This window comes from Danio rerio, chromosome 1 (genome assembly GCF_052040795.2).
Source record: "Danio rerio strain M-AB ecotype USA chromosome 1, GRCz13ab, whole genome shotgun sequence".
Taxonomy (NCBI): domain Eukaryota; kingdom Metazoa; phylum Chordata; class Actinopteri; order Cypriniformes; family Danionidae; genus Danio; species Danio rerio.
The window spans coordinates 56476379-56495000 of record NC_141021.1 but is presented as its reverse complement, the minus strand read 5'-3'; the positions used below and the strand labels follow the sequence as shown (position 1 = coordinate 56495000).

General features: G+C 35.4%; 1 protein-coding gene across 1 annotated transcript in view; it reads right to left on the bottom strand.

The window, feature by feature from the left end:
* The window catches only part of ifngr1 (interferon gamma receptor 1), a 22007-nt gene extending 4820 nt beyond the window's left edge, over positions 1-17187 (bottom strand). The window contains 5 exon segments of the mRNA NM_001135979.2: positions 1314-1473; positions 5154-5299; positions 5471-5640; positions 8725-8872; positions 16955-17187. Of these exon segments, the coding sequence (NP_001129451.2) occupies positions 1314-1473; positions 5154-5299; positions 5471-5640; positions 8725-8872; positions 16955-17042 (712 nt within the window). The 5' untranslated portion in view covers positions 17043-17187.
* Between the last annotated feature and the right edge of the window lie 1435 nt (positions 17188-18622).

Genomic DNA, 18622 nt, shown 5'->3' with positions numbered 1-18622 from the left:
TTCAATCCAATAGAGCACCTTTGGGATGTGGTGGAATGGGAGATTCGCATCATGGATGTGCAGCCAACAAATCTGCAGCAACTGCGTGATGCTATCATGTCAATATGGAGCAAAATCTCTGAGGAATATTTCCAGTACCTTGTTGAATCTCTGCCATGAAGGATTAAGGCAGTTCTGATGGCAAAAGTCGGTCCAACCCGGTACCAGTAAGGTGTACCTAATAAAGTGGCCGGTTAGTGTATATGTGTTTATATATATATATATATATATATATATATATATATATATATATGCGTGTGTGCTTATCTGTCACAAACACATTCTTGAGTGGTTGGCATCATCTTGTGACTGAATATTAATAATTATAATAAAATTGATTAGTATGTTAGCGAATGCTACTTTACATGATCCCTTATTAGTAGTTTTTTCACACTTTTATGCACTCTAAAAAAGTTGAGTTATTTATTTAACCAAATGGTTGAGTTATCAAATAGTCGGGTTATTTATTGATAACTCAACCAGTTGGGTTACAATTTAGAATTTCAACAGTCAATTGATTTAACTGGCACAGATCAGCTGTATTAATATGCGTACGTCATGTTGTTTTTGCATTAACACAATAATATTGTTGTTATTTCTTTTATCAAATTCCTCTCCGTGTCGTGTTTTTAATTATTGATGATACAAACGCACGCTTTATAGCTGATCTATATTAAATCGCTTTCTCTGCCTCCCGTGTTCATCTCTGCGCTTTTTTTTTTTTGGAGGAAGTGATACACATATTTAGGATATCCGGTCAAATTCTCACCTTTAGGACCCAGCGGAGACATTTATTTAATTACACAGTCATAATTATAAAATTAAATTAAATTATAATATTAAAATTAATAATTATAAAATTAAATTAAAATATGAATATAAAATTAAATTATAAAATTAATAATCTATAGTTGGGTTGTATGTTGGGGTATTTTTAACCCAACTATTTTAACAGAGTGAGTTTTATTGCGCATTGACATGTATAATGGTGCTGATTTTAGTTATTGTATCCTATGATTAATTTTTTTTTTAGCAGCTTGATCAACTTTGAGTTAATATCTGTAATTTGCTACCAACAAATTAGATCAAGTTCAATCTGTATTTGTTCAGAATTGCGAATACATAACGATTGAAAAAACATTGCTCTCCTGTTTGCCGGATTTAAAGAGACGCACAAACCTTCAAAGATGAAAGCACTTAAACGCAATAAATATTACAGAAAACAATATTAATTTACAGCGATGGACATTTAAACTTCATGGAATTGTACTTACAGTCTCTTAATTCTCCTGTGTAACAGCTGCTTATGTTATTGAAGCTTATCTGTCCAATATCTCCATCCAGATAAACGCAGTAACGGTCTTGGATCTCAGGAAAGCTCATGTACGCCTCGCAAGTTCTGTTATTTACTTTACAGGTGAACTCTTTTGAATCCTGTGAAGAAAACAATAAACAAACCGATCAATAAAACACAGTGGAGTTACAGTGATTGGGCTTCAGCTGAGAATATAAATGTTATTGCTCATGAACGTTCTCACAGTTAAAATCATTGAATGTTTGGAAAAATGACACTTTAGTTTTGTGTGTTTAATTTTTTGAGTATTTTTAAAAATGTGCTATACATTTCAGGTTGATTTTAGTTAGCTTTATTAATATTTTTACTACTTTTGGATATTTTTTTTTATTATTATTATTTAAAGAGCCCATATTATGGGTTTTTGAAAATTCCCCTCCATGTAGTGTGTAACACAGCTCTAAGTGAAGTGAAGTATCCAGCTAAGGCTTAAATCTGTAAGAATACAGTGTTTAAAACTGTTGATTCATCTATAAAAGAGTCGATTCATAGTGCTTCAAACGAGTCGCCTTGATACCGACTCATTAGGTGTTTCGCCATGACGTACGAACGAAACAAAGTTTTTCACGTGCACGCGCAAACCCGGGAGATTTCAAACCTGAGGCCCCGCCCTCTGACGCAGTAACCCAGACACACACACACACACACCCACAAACACACGCACACAAACATGCCGGTCGATTGAAGTCACATTGCAGATGGATATATTGAGTCTCTACCCAAAGATGAAACCTCAGCATTATAGCCAAGCAGTTGGAAACTACTGGAAACTTCTGGAAGCTACATGCTACAAAGAATACTTCATCTGCGTTTGTTAAAGGAAGGATCAGTAAAGAGTAACTGATGGACGTCAGGATGGGTTTCTTCCATTTCTCAAGTGTAAGTACAAGCGGTTAAAGTTGTTGCCTCGTTGACTCTAGCTTGCAAATGTATTTAGTTGTGATTTGTTACTTGTAACCGAGTGTACTGTATCAGGTTAACTGGCTATATTCTCTTATCGCGTGCAAAGTCACGTTAAAAACGCGACGCGTGCTGCTTTGTTTATGGAGCTCCGTGGTAACGTTAGAGGTGTGCATACCCGCGGCTGTCCCCGCGCCAGATTTCTGCGGCGCGGGAATAAATTTCCGAATAAATCGCCGGAGCGGTCGGTAACGGGTTTGATTTGGGACGGGAGCGGGCTGCCTGAGAAAGAGAAAGATGTGTCTGCTTGGTGCTTGTGTGTTAGTGCGCACGCGCGCGTATGAGAGAGAGAGAGAGAGCGAGCGAGCGAGCGAGCGAGAGCTTTATGCTTGGTGCTGTGTGTGTGTTTATACAGATTTTCGGTTTTGTTCTCCCCCGCTCTTTAGCGGGATCGGGCGCGGCGGGCAGAATACGGGGCGGGTTCTAAGGCTAAAACCTGGCGGGTGCGGGCGGAAGCGGGAGCGTTCTCGTCCGGAGGTGTTTGTGTGTGTGTGGCAGCTAAAATCCACGCCTACACTATCTAGCGTGTATGAACTGTGATTACTTTTTAAATTGCTGATTAGCTATTGGCCATTTCACTCTCTGACTGAAGGCAGTCGACCAATCGCGACAGACTGTCATCGGTCCAATCAGCGCAGATTAGCTTCGCGCTAAGGAGGGGTTTGGGAACAAATGAATCACTGAACGATTCATACAGGAGTCGCTGGGATAATTAGGTAAAAATAAATGCAGATTATAAGACCATGAAAGTGTTTTTTGACCTTGCATGCATATTAGACTGTTGTTGGAGACCCTTACAACCAAGATATGACCCTATTTCATGTATAATATGGGCTCTTTAATAAAACAGGGAGAAAATAGCTTTTAAAAGTTCTTAGAAATGCACATTACTAATTAAAAGTTGAGTTTTGACATTTACAGTAAGAAAATAAAACAATTATTATGTAACCGTAATCTTGATATTCTAATAATGTTTATTTTTTCAATACAATATATTTGTACCATTCATTCATTCATTTTCTTGTCGGCTTAGTCCCTTTATTAATCTGGGGTCGCCACAGCGGAATGCACCGCCAACTTATCCAGCACATGTTTTACGCAGTAGATGCCCTTCCAGCTGCAACCCTTCACTGGAAAACATTCATACACACTCATTCACACACATACACTATGGATGATTTAGCCTACCCAATTCAACTGTACCGCATGTCTTTGGATTTGTGGGGGAAACCGGAGCACCAGGAGGAAACCCACGCGAACAGGGGAAGAACATGCAAACTCCTGTATTTGAACATACTGCCTAAAATATGACATTTTGTGCTCCAAAGTCTTATTTGATAAGATATTTTTATTTAATTTCCATTTATTTTTATTTTTTTTAGTTTAGCAGTTAAAATAACAAGCATCAGTACTTTATTTTTAGTTTGAATTTTAACTATTGTTAGTTTAATTCATTTTCAGTTTCTATTTCATTTCAACTTATGAACATGTTTTCTGACCAATACTTTTAATCTTGGATTCAGTTTTCATTCATAAAAAAAAAAAACCTTGGTTTGAAGTCTTTGAAAGAATTGAATGCTTTTATTCAACAAAGATAAATTGATTAAATGTAAAAGCAAAGAGAATTCTATTTAAAATAAATAATGCTTGTTTTCTATGGAAAAATGATATGAAAGTTTTATTAAACTAATAATATTTACATTATTTTTGAATATAGATTTTTAGAATGCTTTATTTTTCATGAATGATTTGATTTTGACAAGCTAAAATTTGCTTTTGAAAATAATTAATTTGTAACACTCAAAGCTTTGCAAAAAGTGTATCAAAGATGGCTTCAAGGTGGTTTCTAAAAGTCAAGGTTTTATTGCCACTAAAATGTTCTGTTATACTGTTCCCAAGGCATAAGTAAGGTTTTTAATATCATTTATTTAGCCTGACATGTTTACTGTTCCAAAAGAGGTTTCTTAAAATATGTTGTGTTCCTTAAAATAAAATTGTGTTCAATGGGGAAATTTATTTATTTTAGATTTTTTTTAACCCAGACATTGAAAAAACGAGCAGTAATCATAATACTGTGATACTGTGAAGCCGTGGTATTTTTATCCAAGGTTATCATACCATCAAAAACTTATACTGGCCCATGGCTAATCTTTTCAAAAATAAAACAAGCGTTCTCACTTAGCAGATGATTGATTATAAAACTTGTTTAGCATGCTGTCCTGGGAGAGAGCCTTGAGCTCATAAGATCCTGGAGCGCGGGGCTCCTTCTCGTTTGTAGGACTAGAGGGTAGTTTGAGCTCGGGTAGATCTACAGAACTCCCGCACTTATTTATAGCAAATTAGGGATTGCTATGGAGAGATACACTGCTGATTTGGAGCTCATGTATGGTGGCAATTTGGTTTGGTCACATGTCTGGATTGTGGCAGGAACCCGGAGAAACCACACGAGCACAGGGAGAACATGTAAACTCCACACAGAAATGTCGGCTGGCCAGGCATGGACTTGAACCAGTGACATTCTTGCTGTGAGGCAACAATGGAAACCACAGGGCCGCCGTGCGGAAAAGGGGGGAGGAGTAGGGGTGGAAGGGGGATTCTTCAAGACGATGTTAACTTTGGTAAGATAACTGGTTATTTATAGTGAGTTAGGAATCATCCAATTGGTGAATCATGCGTTAACTTGTGTGGGACCAGCTGTGATCAATCATAAGCATGTGATCCTCTCGAAATCAGTTTATAAATAAATTTCCCCTTAAATAAATCAATCTTTGTTACAGTCAGACGCTGAAGTAACCTTTACCGTGTCTGTTGTGATAAAGTATGTCAGATGTTCAGTGAGGTTGCCCAGCACCGGTGTGTTTCTGTACAGATGCAGAGGGTTGATGAACTGGACGTGAAGTTTGTTGTTTCTTGGAGAAAGTTTAACTTCTGGGAAATCCAAACGGCCTGAGAACAATACACATTATAAGAAATACTGTCAAAAATTCCTTGGTATCATCTGTATCATTAGGGAAATATAAAAAAAAGACAGGAGGACGAATAATGACTTCGACTGTATACTGAAGATGTTTGCGATGATAGATGATCATGTAAAATACAGACTTAACCAACACTTACACTTAATTTTGCTGCTTCCATGTTGATTGAAGGTGAATTGAATTGACGAGGACGATATTAACCTATGTTCGTTCCATAATGCCTTCACAGTCACATTATAGTCATTATACGCTGCTCGAGACAGCAATCTGGATATGTTAAGAAATCGATTTGTCGTCTCATCACGTTTCCTGGAACACAAATAAAACATTAAAGTATAGCTCATGACGGCTGAAACACAGATTACATACACAACATAATGGCTTGACTGCTATTCAGACCCTCCAGGACTTCAACAGTCGCTGAATATAATGTCGCTAAATTTTGTGGAGCTCACAATTAGTTTTAATTATGGTAGATTTCCTGCATATGTTTGGCAGTCAGGATCCTGTTCACATTCAAAAATATTATAGCATTCATGAATGGATTGTGGTGGCTCTGTGGTTAGCACTGTCACCTCACAGCAAGAAAGTCGCTGGTTCGAGTCCCAGCTAGACCAGTTGGCATTTCTGTGTGGAGTTTGCATGTTCTTCCTGTGTTGGCATGGGTTTCCTCAGGGTGCTCCTGTTTCCCCCAAAGTCCAAACACAAGCGCTATAGGGGAACTGATGAACTAAATTGACTTTAATGCATGTGTGTGTGTGTGTGTGTGTGTGAATGAGTGTATGGGTGTTTTCCAGTACTGAGTTGCAGCTGGAAGGGTGTAAAACATATGCTGGAATAGTTAGTGGTTCATTCCTCTGTGGTCACCCCTGATAATCAGAGACTAAGCCGAACGTAAATGAATGAATGGATTGTGCTCGTCCATGTCAATGCGCGCTTGTTCGTATGTGATCTGCGTCATGTGACGTTATCGAAATGTGCACGTCCTGCTTGAGTGTAGCGCTAGCCACAAGAGTTTATCAATCGCTAGACTTCTATGCATTGTATATTATGACTGAACAATATTGGAAAAATCTAGCATTGCAATGTTTTGTTGTTCTGCGATAAATATTGTGATATGAATACAATTTTAACAGACGACTTGAACATCTCTATCTGGAAAGAATGGATTATTTTAGACTGATTAGGATGATCCTTGTATCTGCATAAAATCTAACAAACAATTGAATCTACCAGTTAATCTACCAGTGTAGACAAACACACTAAAGAAAACGTTACAATTGACACACAGCGTTTCATCGTTTTACGCGTCTAACGGTATTCAGGTAAAGCAATTGAATAATACAAATTTAAATAATTCAATAAAATTAATGGTTATTAAAGTTATTAATATTACACAGGCCTCAAAAACAAGTGCAAATGGTAAATGATAAGACGGACTCAGTATCGCATATTCTGCCATGTGACTATTGCGAATGATTACATTGCGATATCGATGCTGAAACAATATATTGAACAGCCTTATTGCATAGACGCATCTGTCATTATAAACATAGCTATTTATCTATTTTGCTTTATGTATTTGTGCTTTTTTCTCTCTCGCTCTGTTCTCCGATATCTGCTTTCATTATTCCCAGGTTCCGTTCATTTGCCAATTCTGCTGTCAGTCATTTCCTCCCCGATTGTGTCACTCTTACGTCACATCCAATAAGCAACGCCACCTGTTCTAACAGCGCTCGCTAGACCACTCACCAGCCCCTTCTCTTTCCTTTTCTTTTCCCGCTTGTTTGTGTTCGTGTGATGCGTGCATTTAGAAAGAACCCCGTCTAACCGTGTATTTTGTTGTTGCCCGTTTCTGTGTGCACGTTATCAGTCCGTTATTCGTATATCATTCTCAGTTTACGTTGTTTACGAGGCTTGGACAGGTAAGCAGGTCACGTGACATACATTTTGCAACACTTACGACTACTCTTCTGTATAGTACATTAGGTTAGGGGCGAGCGCCACTTCTTGTACTTTTTGGATAGATAGAGTAGATAGTTAGGACTGGGAAGAATCTATGCGCGTTAATGATTTTGTTTTGACATAGTTAGTTAGCCAGATGCTTCTGGGAAGTTAGATTTAGTTTGGGTTTTGTTCTTTTCATTTCTTTAGCGCCGCCCGCGTCCCTTTTGCCAGCTCTCCTGTTTTTTCCATCTTTGTGTTTGTCTAAGTGTTGTATATATTGTAAATAGTATATTTTTGTCTTTTTCTCTATTTTGGATTAATTTGTTGTTTTTGTTCCCTGTTGGGAATTGTAAATAAACACATATTTTTGGTATTACTTTGGTTGTCTTTTGCACTTATTCACTGTTTGTATAAATATATTTTAATTACCTTTAAATGTCAAACCCCACCATCCCCTAGACTAACATCAGGGGTTTGGAACATTTTTGGGGGCTCGTCCGGGATAATTTAACCCATCTCTCTTTCACTCACACAGCATGTAAACCATTAAACAACACGGTCGACTTTGCATTTATTTTCAAACAACTGATTTTCTTTTTTAACATGCAAATACAGCATGCTTTGGGTGGAAACTCTCGTTTTTTTCTGGGTTTCCTTTATGTAAATTGCAGAGATCAATGACTGCTGAGGTAAAAAAAAAAATTACTAATGAATCAAGATGTGAAAATTGGATATATTTGGTATAAGCAAAACAGCAAAAGAAATAGCAAAATATTTGCCAAAAATTTGTGAAAACTCACCACATTTTAATCACAAAACTCGCTTATTTTTTCCAAAATCTTGGAGGGACTGGATATTATTTGGGAACACCTGATTCGAATGTTATCACTCGATTGAATAGGCATTATCAGATTATAGATATGGGCCAGTGGGGCCTTCTGTGCCTACTAGTAGGCTTAGAAGGCTGATATCATCCCTTCACATGGTTAATGAGCTATACTAATAGAGAAGACTCCAGATCTAGATCTGTTTTTAAATTACTGTGATGGTTGGGTTTAGAGTTGGAGTAGGGGCAGACGTTAATAAAATACAATTAATGGAAAATTTAATAAATAATATTAAAGAATTTTGTGGTTAATCAACTATACTAATAGAGAAAACTCCAGATCCAGAACTGTGATGGTTGTGTTTAGGGTTAGATGTTAATACAATACAATTAATGGGAAGTTTTATAAATAATATAAATTAATCTCGTTAACAGCCGCAGCTGTATGTGATCTATAGCTGATTAACCATGTAGATGGATGATAACAGCCTTCTGAGCCTACCAGTAGCCTACCCTAGTGGCCCATCAGCTGATAACCACTGATAACTCCAATTCAATAAAGTGATATCATTCAAATCGGCTGTCAGGACTAAAACGAGCATTTAAACATAATGATTTACCTCTGTTTGAGTTGATCATTGACCTCCACCTGGAAGCTCACACCGTGTCTGGTGTCAGGATAGTCCCATCGTATTTCAACTCCATAGTTGTCGCAGAGAATAGACAAATTAGCCGGAGAAGGATGACTAAAAGATGGCTGACTCACAGCTGAAACAAAAAGAAAACCATGTTAGCCTTTGATCATTATTTATGACCACCTGATTTTCGCGCATATTACATTTCTTATAATGCTTTATGAAACAATGCTCATCATTTGCATTTAATCAGACGGACGCTTTTATTCAAAGCGACTTACAAATGAGGACAACAGAAGAAATCAAAGCAGTAACAACACCAAAAAAAAAGGAAATACAATGCCATTTATGTCTGTGAAAGTCAGAGCCAGGTGGTGCTTAGAGAGTGAACGATATTGGATTTTGCCGATACCTTACATTCATTACATTAATTTCTATTAATTCAGACTGGACGGTCTACTCCATCAGAAAATGACCCTCAGCAATTGTATAATAGTTCTGAAACCTTTATAATTACAACAACATATTTATAAAAAGCTTTTACAGGGATTATATTCAGCTGACACTTCCCAGTCCTCTCATTCTCTCTCCTGGCTCTCATGATAATTAATCATGAGTCAAGAATCATCTCGTTTTCCTTCTCCTCCCAGCGGCTCTATCATTGAAACACCCACACACACTCACACACACATCCATTAATCTGTTCAATGTGCTGCTGTGTAAAATTACAACACTTTATCTGATCCTTTTAGCACTTTGCACACAGTAAATGACTTCAGGTCTGTTTTAAATAGCAGTTGAGGATGTTTTTAAAAACTCTGACAGAGACCATTTATTCCGCTGTTATTATGTTTGTCACTTTATTTTATTTTAATGTACAATTATTAAACCATTAACTAAGACAATAAGCTAAATAAACAAATGATTATCTGCTTATTAATAGTTATTAAGCTTGGAGTTGGATTTTGGTATATGGTAAATTAGTGATGTAAAATAAGATCATACTTTATAAATGCTTATAAACACTTAATGTTTTGATAATAGGCAGGTAATAAGCACATAATATTAATATACAGTGCATCCGGAAATTATTCATAGAGCTTCACTTTTTGCACATTTGTTTTATGTTCCAGCCCTATTCTAATATGCATTTTGCTCCATACTTTGTTGATGCTTCTTTGGCAGCGATTACAGTCTCAAGTCTTTATGAATATGATGCCACAAGCTTGGCACACCTGTCTTTGGGAATTTTTGCCCATTCCTTCTTGCAGCACCTCTCTAGCTCTATCATGTTGGATGGGAAGTGACGGTGTACAGCCATTTTCAGATCTCTCCAGAGATGTTCAATAGGATTTAGGTCTGGGCTCTGGCTGGGCCACTCAAGGACATTCACCGAGTTGGTGTGATCCACTTCATTGATATTTTTGGGTAATTGTCCTGCTGGAAGATGAACCGTCGCCCCAGTCTGGGGTCAAGAGCACTCTGAAGCAGGTTTTCATTCAGGATGTCTCTGTACATTGCTGCATTCATCTTTCCCTCCATCCTGACTAGTCTTCCAGTTCCTGCTGTTGAAAAACATCCCCACAGCATGATGCTGCCACCACCATGCTTCACTGTAGGGATGGTATTAGCCTGGTGATGAGCGCTGCCTGGTTTTCTCCAAACGTAACGCCTGGCGTTCACTCCAAAGAGTTCAATTTGAGTCTCATCAGACCAGAGAATTTAGTTTCTTATGGTCTGAGAGTCCTTCAGATGCCTTTTGGCAAATTCCAGGCGGGGAGTGGCTTCTGTCTGGCCACCCTACCAGATAGGCCTGATTGGTGGATTGCTGCACAGATGGTTGTCCTTCTGTAAGGTTCTCCTCTCTCCACAGAAGAACGCTGGAGCTCAGACAGATTGACCATCAGGTTATTGATCACCTCCCTGAATAAGGCCCTTCTCCCCCAATCACTCAGCTTAGATGGCCGGCCAGCTCTAGGAAGAGTCCTGGTGCTTCCAAACATCTTTCACTTACGGATGATGAAGGCCGCTGTGCTCACTGGAACTTTCAGAGCAGCAGAAATGTTTCTGTATGCTTCCCCAGCCATGTGCCTCGAGACAATTCTGTCTCTAAAGTCTACAGACAGTTCCTTTGCCTTCAAGCTTGGTTTGTGTTTTGACATGTCAACCCAGGATTATAGACGAGTATATTCCTTTTCAAATCATGTCTAATCAACTGAATTGAACACAGGTGAACTCCAAATTAGCAGCTGAAACATCTCAAGAATGATCAGTGGAAACAGAAGCTGAGCTCAATTTAGAGCTTCACAGCAAAGGCTGTGAATACTGATGTACATGTCATTTTTCAGCTTTTTTATTTTAAATAAATTTGCAATAATTTCAAAAGCTCTTTTTTCCACATTGTCATTATGGGGGATTGTGTGTAGAATGTTGAGGAAATAAATGAGTTTAATTAATTTCGGAATAAGGTTGTAACATAAAATGTGGAAAAATAAAGTGCTATGAATACTTTCCGGATACACTGTATTACTTTAATTAAGGCAGGTAAAAAAGTGTCACCTGTTTTTCACATTTGCATTTTGCTCTTTTTATGAATTTTCATATTGTTTTTAATGCAAGTTTTATGATATTTATGGTATCATTATGATATTTATTTTATATATATATATATATATATATATATATATATATATATATATATATATATATATATATAATATTTTACTATGTGACCTTGTTTTCTCAACAAAATAATTCTAATTTTTCCTAGAAACATAAATCCCAAGCAATTATTAACTTGATAAAACCCTGATTACACGACTTTTATGCAATATTTATTTATGTATGTATGTATGTATGAATGTGTGTGTGTATATATATATATATATATATATATATATATATATATATATATATATATATATATATATATATATATATATACTAACACTATTTTAGTCACTTAAACTTGTTTCTGTGTAAATATTTCTGAATTTACAATCAGTTTCTCGGTAAAAATTGTTTCAATGGAAACCTTAAACCACTTTTGTTTTCTCAGTATAGTGTTTATAAATATTTTCATGAATGACTGTGTGCATGTGATTAGTGAAGCAACAAGTCAGTAACTTGTCTGATGGGTCGCGCTTGTTTATTTTTTAGGGTGAAGCAATCAGACTGGTTTTCCCAGTTTTTTGATTGTTTATCAAATGCTCATCACTGAAAAGATGTGCGACGGGAACACACAAACACACACACACACACACACACACACACACACACACACACACACACACACACACACACACTTGTACAACTTTTCTTGTGGAGAATTCCCATCGACATACTTATTCTATACTCAGGGTTCCCACTCTTTTATAAACACAAATTCAAGAACTTTTTAAATCACTAATATTTTAAATCGAGCAGCTTTGCAATTCACACCTCCAGCATATAAAACACCATAAAAGTCCTTCCTGTACTTAACATTTGACTTAATATTTACATTAAAATGTCATAATGAGGATGTTTTCAATGTCAATTTCAAAAATGAACAACCATTGTCATGTTCAAAGAACTTAGCAATTAGTTGAATTAAATACTGGTAATGGGCAGCGCGGTTGTGTAGTGGCCACTACGTCGCTGGTTCAAAACTCGACTGGGCTATTTGGTATTTCTGTGTGGAGTTTGCATGTTCTCCTCATGTTTGCGTGAGTTTCCTCTGGTTGCTCAGGTTTCCCCCGCAGGTCCAAAGACAAGCGCTACAGGTAAATTAGGTAAGCTAAATTGTCCGTATTGTATGTGTGTAAATGAGAGAGCATGGAAGGGTAAGTTGGTGGTTCATTCAGCAGTGGCGACCCCTGATTAATAAATGTAAATTTTGGACTCATCTAAAGCATAAAAATACCATAATGTGTTTGCAGATTTTTAAGAAACAACAAGTGAACACATGTTTATCTGAAACACAATGCTAAAGTCAGATTGTCTGCTTTGAAAATGCGAGTTACGTGCCGGGAACGTCTTTCTTTTTGTTTTGCCACTTTAGCTATTTATATTTCAGCACCCCAGGTTGTCTTGGTGGGAATTTCATTCATTCAGTCAGGAAGGCTCTCGAAGTGTTTCAAACTGAAATGCGATCTCCGGTTGACAGTAACAGCCCCGAAATGAGATACAGATTCAGAGTTCCACAAGAGGTGATTATTAATTAGCAAGTAATATAAATAATACAAACGTAAACATTAGGTGAGCAGGTTACATTGTAACCCCATGTACTAACAACATGCTATGTGACGAGATTTGTAGTGGCTGTTTGCACCAGAAAACACCACAGAAATGTAAATACAGCCATTCAGAAGCACAGAATAGTGCACTCACTGCACTCCAACGAAATGGTAAGATTTATAATCTAATTAATACATATTAAACCTCTTTAACATTATTAAATGTAGATGCTGAATCACTGATAAGTGTTGGTTTGCAGTGAGCCACAGCTTTAAAGTTCAGTTTCAAAGGGTTTATTTTATTTGCAAGATCTGAGGTGAACTACCTGCTGCTGCTTTCAGTAGTATGGCAATAAATGTCATGTAAACCGGCATTCAAACTCATTATTAGCGTTTAACACTGAATCAAGCACATGAGGTGAGCTAAAACATTGTCAGTTTTCTGTTGTTTACCTGTGAGAAATAGAAGCCGTTTCTAAAAAATAAATTTCAGGTGTTGGTTATGACAAAATTTCCATTTAATATGGAAAATATTGCTTCTATCGCCTGCCATTTCTTTTAGTTAGAACATGACTTAAATAAGGCTTTAGGCTCAATAGTTAGACACACTTCTGATGATGTCGTCAATCTGGCAATGTGCGCTTGCGTGTTTAAAACCAGCTGTGCAATACCTCGTTCAACCACTGGGTGTCAAACTTACATCATGCACCTTTAAAACCGCCTTTCTACTGCATACGACATTTGGACATGACTGTCAGAGTATGCTCCGTTGAGGCAGTTGCACAGAATTTTCAGTGTTTTCGTGCACTATGGGAGAGCTGATTCTCATGGTGTCTGAAATAAATAGCAAAAAAGCCTTTATTCTCTGTGCATTCACCATGGTTGAATGAATGAATGAATACTAGAAACTCATAGACCACTAAAAATTTTGGGGGGAATGTGGAGACAACATTAAAAAAAATTTGACTTTTTTCTGATTCAAAAAATAACAAAAAATAAAAAATAAAAAATCTGATTTCTCATCTCGTGCACATGGACCTGCTTGGAAAACTTTGAAATACATCACATCCGGTCAGCCGGTCGCATACGGTCAAATTGCAGGAGTTCAAATATTTCAACGTATCCGAAACTCAAATTGGATCCAAATTTTCGGCATACGGAGATGATCGGAAATCCATGCAGCTCAGCAAATTATTCGTTTATGATCACTTTTAATTCATATCACACATTAAAGTTAATTTTATATAAAGTCATAGTGATCTCTGGGCTGGTCATAGTGATCTCACAACAATCTCTGGGCTTGCTGCATAACAAATACCAAAATTTTAACAATTTATATAAAAATGAATAACTTTCTGGCCATCTGATATTAGGCATAGGCATATATATTGCGATCGTAATTTTTGAAAGTATTAAATCGCTTTGTAAACGTTTACAATCACCATTTCACGAGTCTCCCTATAGAGTTAAATAGAGCGCTTCGACCCGGAAGCCGCTTCGAGTGATGTCACACTAAACAAGCGGATAGCTATATATAAGACTTGAATGTAAGATTTTTAAATTAAGAATTTCTTAATTTTTTCGTTCACTTTTTGAAAGCAGCACAGTACAATCGTTAAAATATCACCATAAACTTTAAATTCAAGCACTTTCAAGAATCTATGTTTGTTTTTAAGTACATTCCAGGCCCTCAATTCATGTCTGAAATTCAAGTACTTTTAAGAAGCGTGGGAACCCTGTATACTGTACACTGAAATAAAAATACATTCGATTTAATCAATTTTTTGAGTAAACTAAGTGGTTGCAAACACTTTACAAGGGCTGAATTTAAACAAACAAATTAAATCTAGTAATGTTCAACCTAAATTCTGTTTAAATTCAGTCCATATTAATTGTTTGCGACCACTTACCTTACAAAAGATTGAGTAAATCCAATTAATCATTTCTTTTAGAGTACACTTTTTCCCTAAACCCAACTCTCATAGGAAACCATCAGCATTGTTTAAAAATACTTATAATTATATGTGATGTATGAGCCACATTTTTTTGTGATGTATTGAGCCACATTTGTACCAAATAATGTCTCCACAAAGTTAAAATTGACCGGTTTTGTTATACTTTGTGAGCACATTTGATCCCCGCAATGTAAGGAATACAAGCACACACACACACACACACACCTTTCCCCACTGATGTTACTTTCTGAGAAATCTGAGTAACAAAAGAAAACTCCTCTGTTGTGTCAATCACAGGCAACATGTAAACCAATGCCAACAGATTTGAACTTCCTTAAAACTTCTTCTGAGAACTGCAGTCCAACAGGCTCCTTCTCGAAAGCCATGTTGAAATGAGCTCATATTACAACATTCAAAGAAAAAAATAACGACCAAGCCATTGCACTACAGTACATGCAAGCTTTAATGGGCTTGTATTTGGTTATGATCGAGTTATTTCTGAAATAAGACCTCGGTGTTCACCAGAATCAACTACTCAATCTAAATGCTTCACCATTGAAGCCTCGAATTAATCACATCAGCAACTTCTAATCACATTCATTTATTAACTTTGATAGGATAATCAGCTTCAATATGGATTTAGTCTTCAATTATAGTACATGACGGAGCTTTTCGATAAATCACGTTTTATTTTTAATCGATGAATAGCAGGTACTGTATGTGTGAAATGTGAATGACTGGACTGACAAAGATGTGTTGGCTTTGACACACCTGCTTTTAGGAGTAATGTCAGGTGTTTGTGCAATAAATCTAGCACTGCTGAAGGCCTTTGGACCACACAATCACATAAAACTGCACTTTTACTATTATCAAGTTTAAGTATGTTGTAAAAACACCCCAGGAGTCAAAGAGCTAGAGATTTGCAAATGGGGTTTTCCATTAATGATTGGGAAACTGGAAAAACAGATCACACAAAAACAACACTACACAAATAATATAATATAATATAATATAATATAATATAATATAAAATAATATAATGTAAAATAATGTAATAAAACATTATAATACATATATTATATCATATATAATATGGCGTAGCTTCTCTATATTTACTGTATATTATTTGTTTGAATCAAATTTTTGTATTTTATTTATTTCATAAAGGTCTGATAACATTTTATATATATATTTCAAACAAAATATAGCCATTTTTTTATTTTTACAAACCAAATATAGCCATTTTTAGCATTTTTTTTCCTTCAACAACAGGAAAATTGGATAAATATTTTCAGTCGTTGTGACTGAAAATCAGTAAATCAAGGTCAAGTATATAAGCTTTACAATATCAACACAATACAATAATTAATTAGTTATTTTTCTTGCTGGTTTTTATTATTACATCTTTATTAACACTTAAGAATCGTTTAAATGTAATATCTGACTATAAAAAATACTATATTAATAGGCTACTTTTGTATTAATTTGTATTAAATAATCAATATAAATAACGTACAGAATATTGATATATAAATCGAAAAGGTATCCTTACAATACAAATACAATACAATATTTAATTATTATAATTTTTTGCTGGTTTTTATTATTAACACCATTATTAATACTTAACAATCGTTTAAAATGTATTATTTACATATCAAACAAACAATAACTCAATCCGACTATAAAAATACTATATTAATAGGCTACTTTAGTGTTAATTTGTATTAATTAATTAACATAAATAACATATATTAATATATAAACCAAAAAGGTGTCCTTACAATACAAATACAATACAATGTTTAATTACTGTTTTTCTTTTCTTTTCTTTTTTTTGGGCTGTTTTTTATTATTAACATCATAATTAATACTTAAGAATAGTTTAAATTGTATTATTTCAATATCAAACAAACTCAAGACGACTATAAAAGTACTATATTATTAGGCTACTTTGGTATTCATTTGTAGTAATTAATGTAATGTACTAAATATATATAATTTTTAAAAAGTAGCCTATTAATTTAAACTAAATCGCCTTACCTTGTGAGGCGGACCTCGGGATAAAGACCAAGACGATGAGACAGATCAATATCCGCATTATTATTCCCACAGAGTTTGTATCCAATATTCACATATTAAATATTTAAGTAAAAAGGCCTAATCCAGTCGAAATGACTTTTCTTCACGACAAAGTAAATCCCATGTTGAGATCTGTACGTTAGTTCCTAGGAAGTTCTTCTCGGAAATGACGTGTTTTGTGTCACGCTTGCCCTTAGGCGCAACTGAGGTGTTTACCGGTAAATTCACAGGTAACTATAAACTCCCTCATTCAATCTCTTCCATTGTGCCTTTTAAAGGTGCTTTTAATAACCTCAGGTGAGTTCATTACAGTTATGAATCAGAACATTTACACAGGACCGAGCAGGTTCATTCGTATTAAACGCGAAAAGGGTTTAACTTTCGTTTGATGTAATTAAGGCAAGGCAAGTTTATTTTTACTGCACATTTCACACACTACCATCATTCAACGTATTTTACAAATATACAAGACAAAAAAAGAAACAGCATACAAGTGTATTAAAGTACAAAATACAATCATTTTAGCAGCAGAGTCATTCACACGTACATGACAAAAATATATAACGTTAGTTTGTATATGTTAACGTATAGTAGAGGTAAAATTGGTAGATATTCTCCTCAATAATCTAATTTCAGAAAAGTATTCATTGCTAATTCTAAATAGCGAAATCATATTAGCAGCCAATGATTATCAAAGTACAGCATTGTTTACAGGTGCTAATGTTGTTTTGCAGTCATACTTACATGCTAATTCTGACCGAATAATCAAATCAGCGTGGTAAACAATATAGAGACGGTTAAATAAACGAATGTGCGAATTTAAAACCAACTTTACCTCAATTAGTATTTACAACTTTGTTAATGAATGCTACATCGTAGCTAACTATTGTAAATTGTACTAAATACTGTAGTATAATTTAGTTTACAGTAAACCGTGGTGTATTGTTGTATAAGATACCCTAAGGTTGTAAAAACACAGTGTTGGGTCATTTGTTTATACTATTATACTTGTTATTATAGTCTACTGTTATTGCAGCTATAGGATTGCCACATCATATTAATTCAAATGCTTTACTTGTGCTGATCATGTTTCAAAAACACTCGTGTTTGTTATGATTCACTTTAGTAGGCTATTTTATCATGTGGCTATTTCAAGATTCAGTTTACATTGGGATGCCCTCTAGTGTTAACATCACTGTAACCTCATCTGCTTTACATTAGAAACGGATCAGCGAGGTGAGAAAAATCTGAAGTTTTTGTCCAAGTTGCCTTATTACTTTTTGAAGTCTACTATAAATGTATCAGTTTGACTTACAAAGTGGTTTTATTTATGGATTGCAACCCTAAATGATCGAAAAAGGGACTAAACTAAAATCCTTAAAGGATGTAATAATTAGTAATTAACTACTGCAATACAATAATAAGTAACTGACGCGACACTGATTGTAAAGTATAATTTATGAGTCTCAGTTTTTTGTAGACTTTGAGTTGAGCAAATGCATTTATGCAGCAACTTACACAGCAACTTAAAATGTTGTATTTATATGAGTTTATTTGATTTTTTAGACTGGTATTATGTATTTCTTCATGCAAATACCACAGCAATATATTGCAAAAAAATATGTTTAA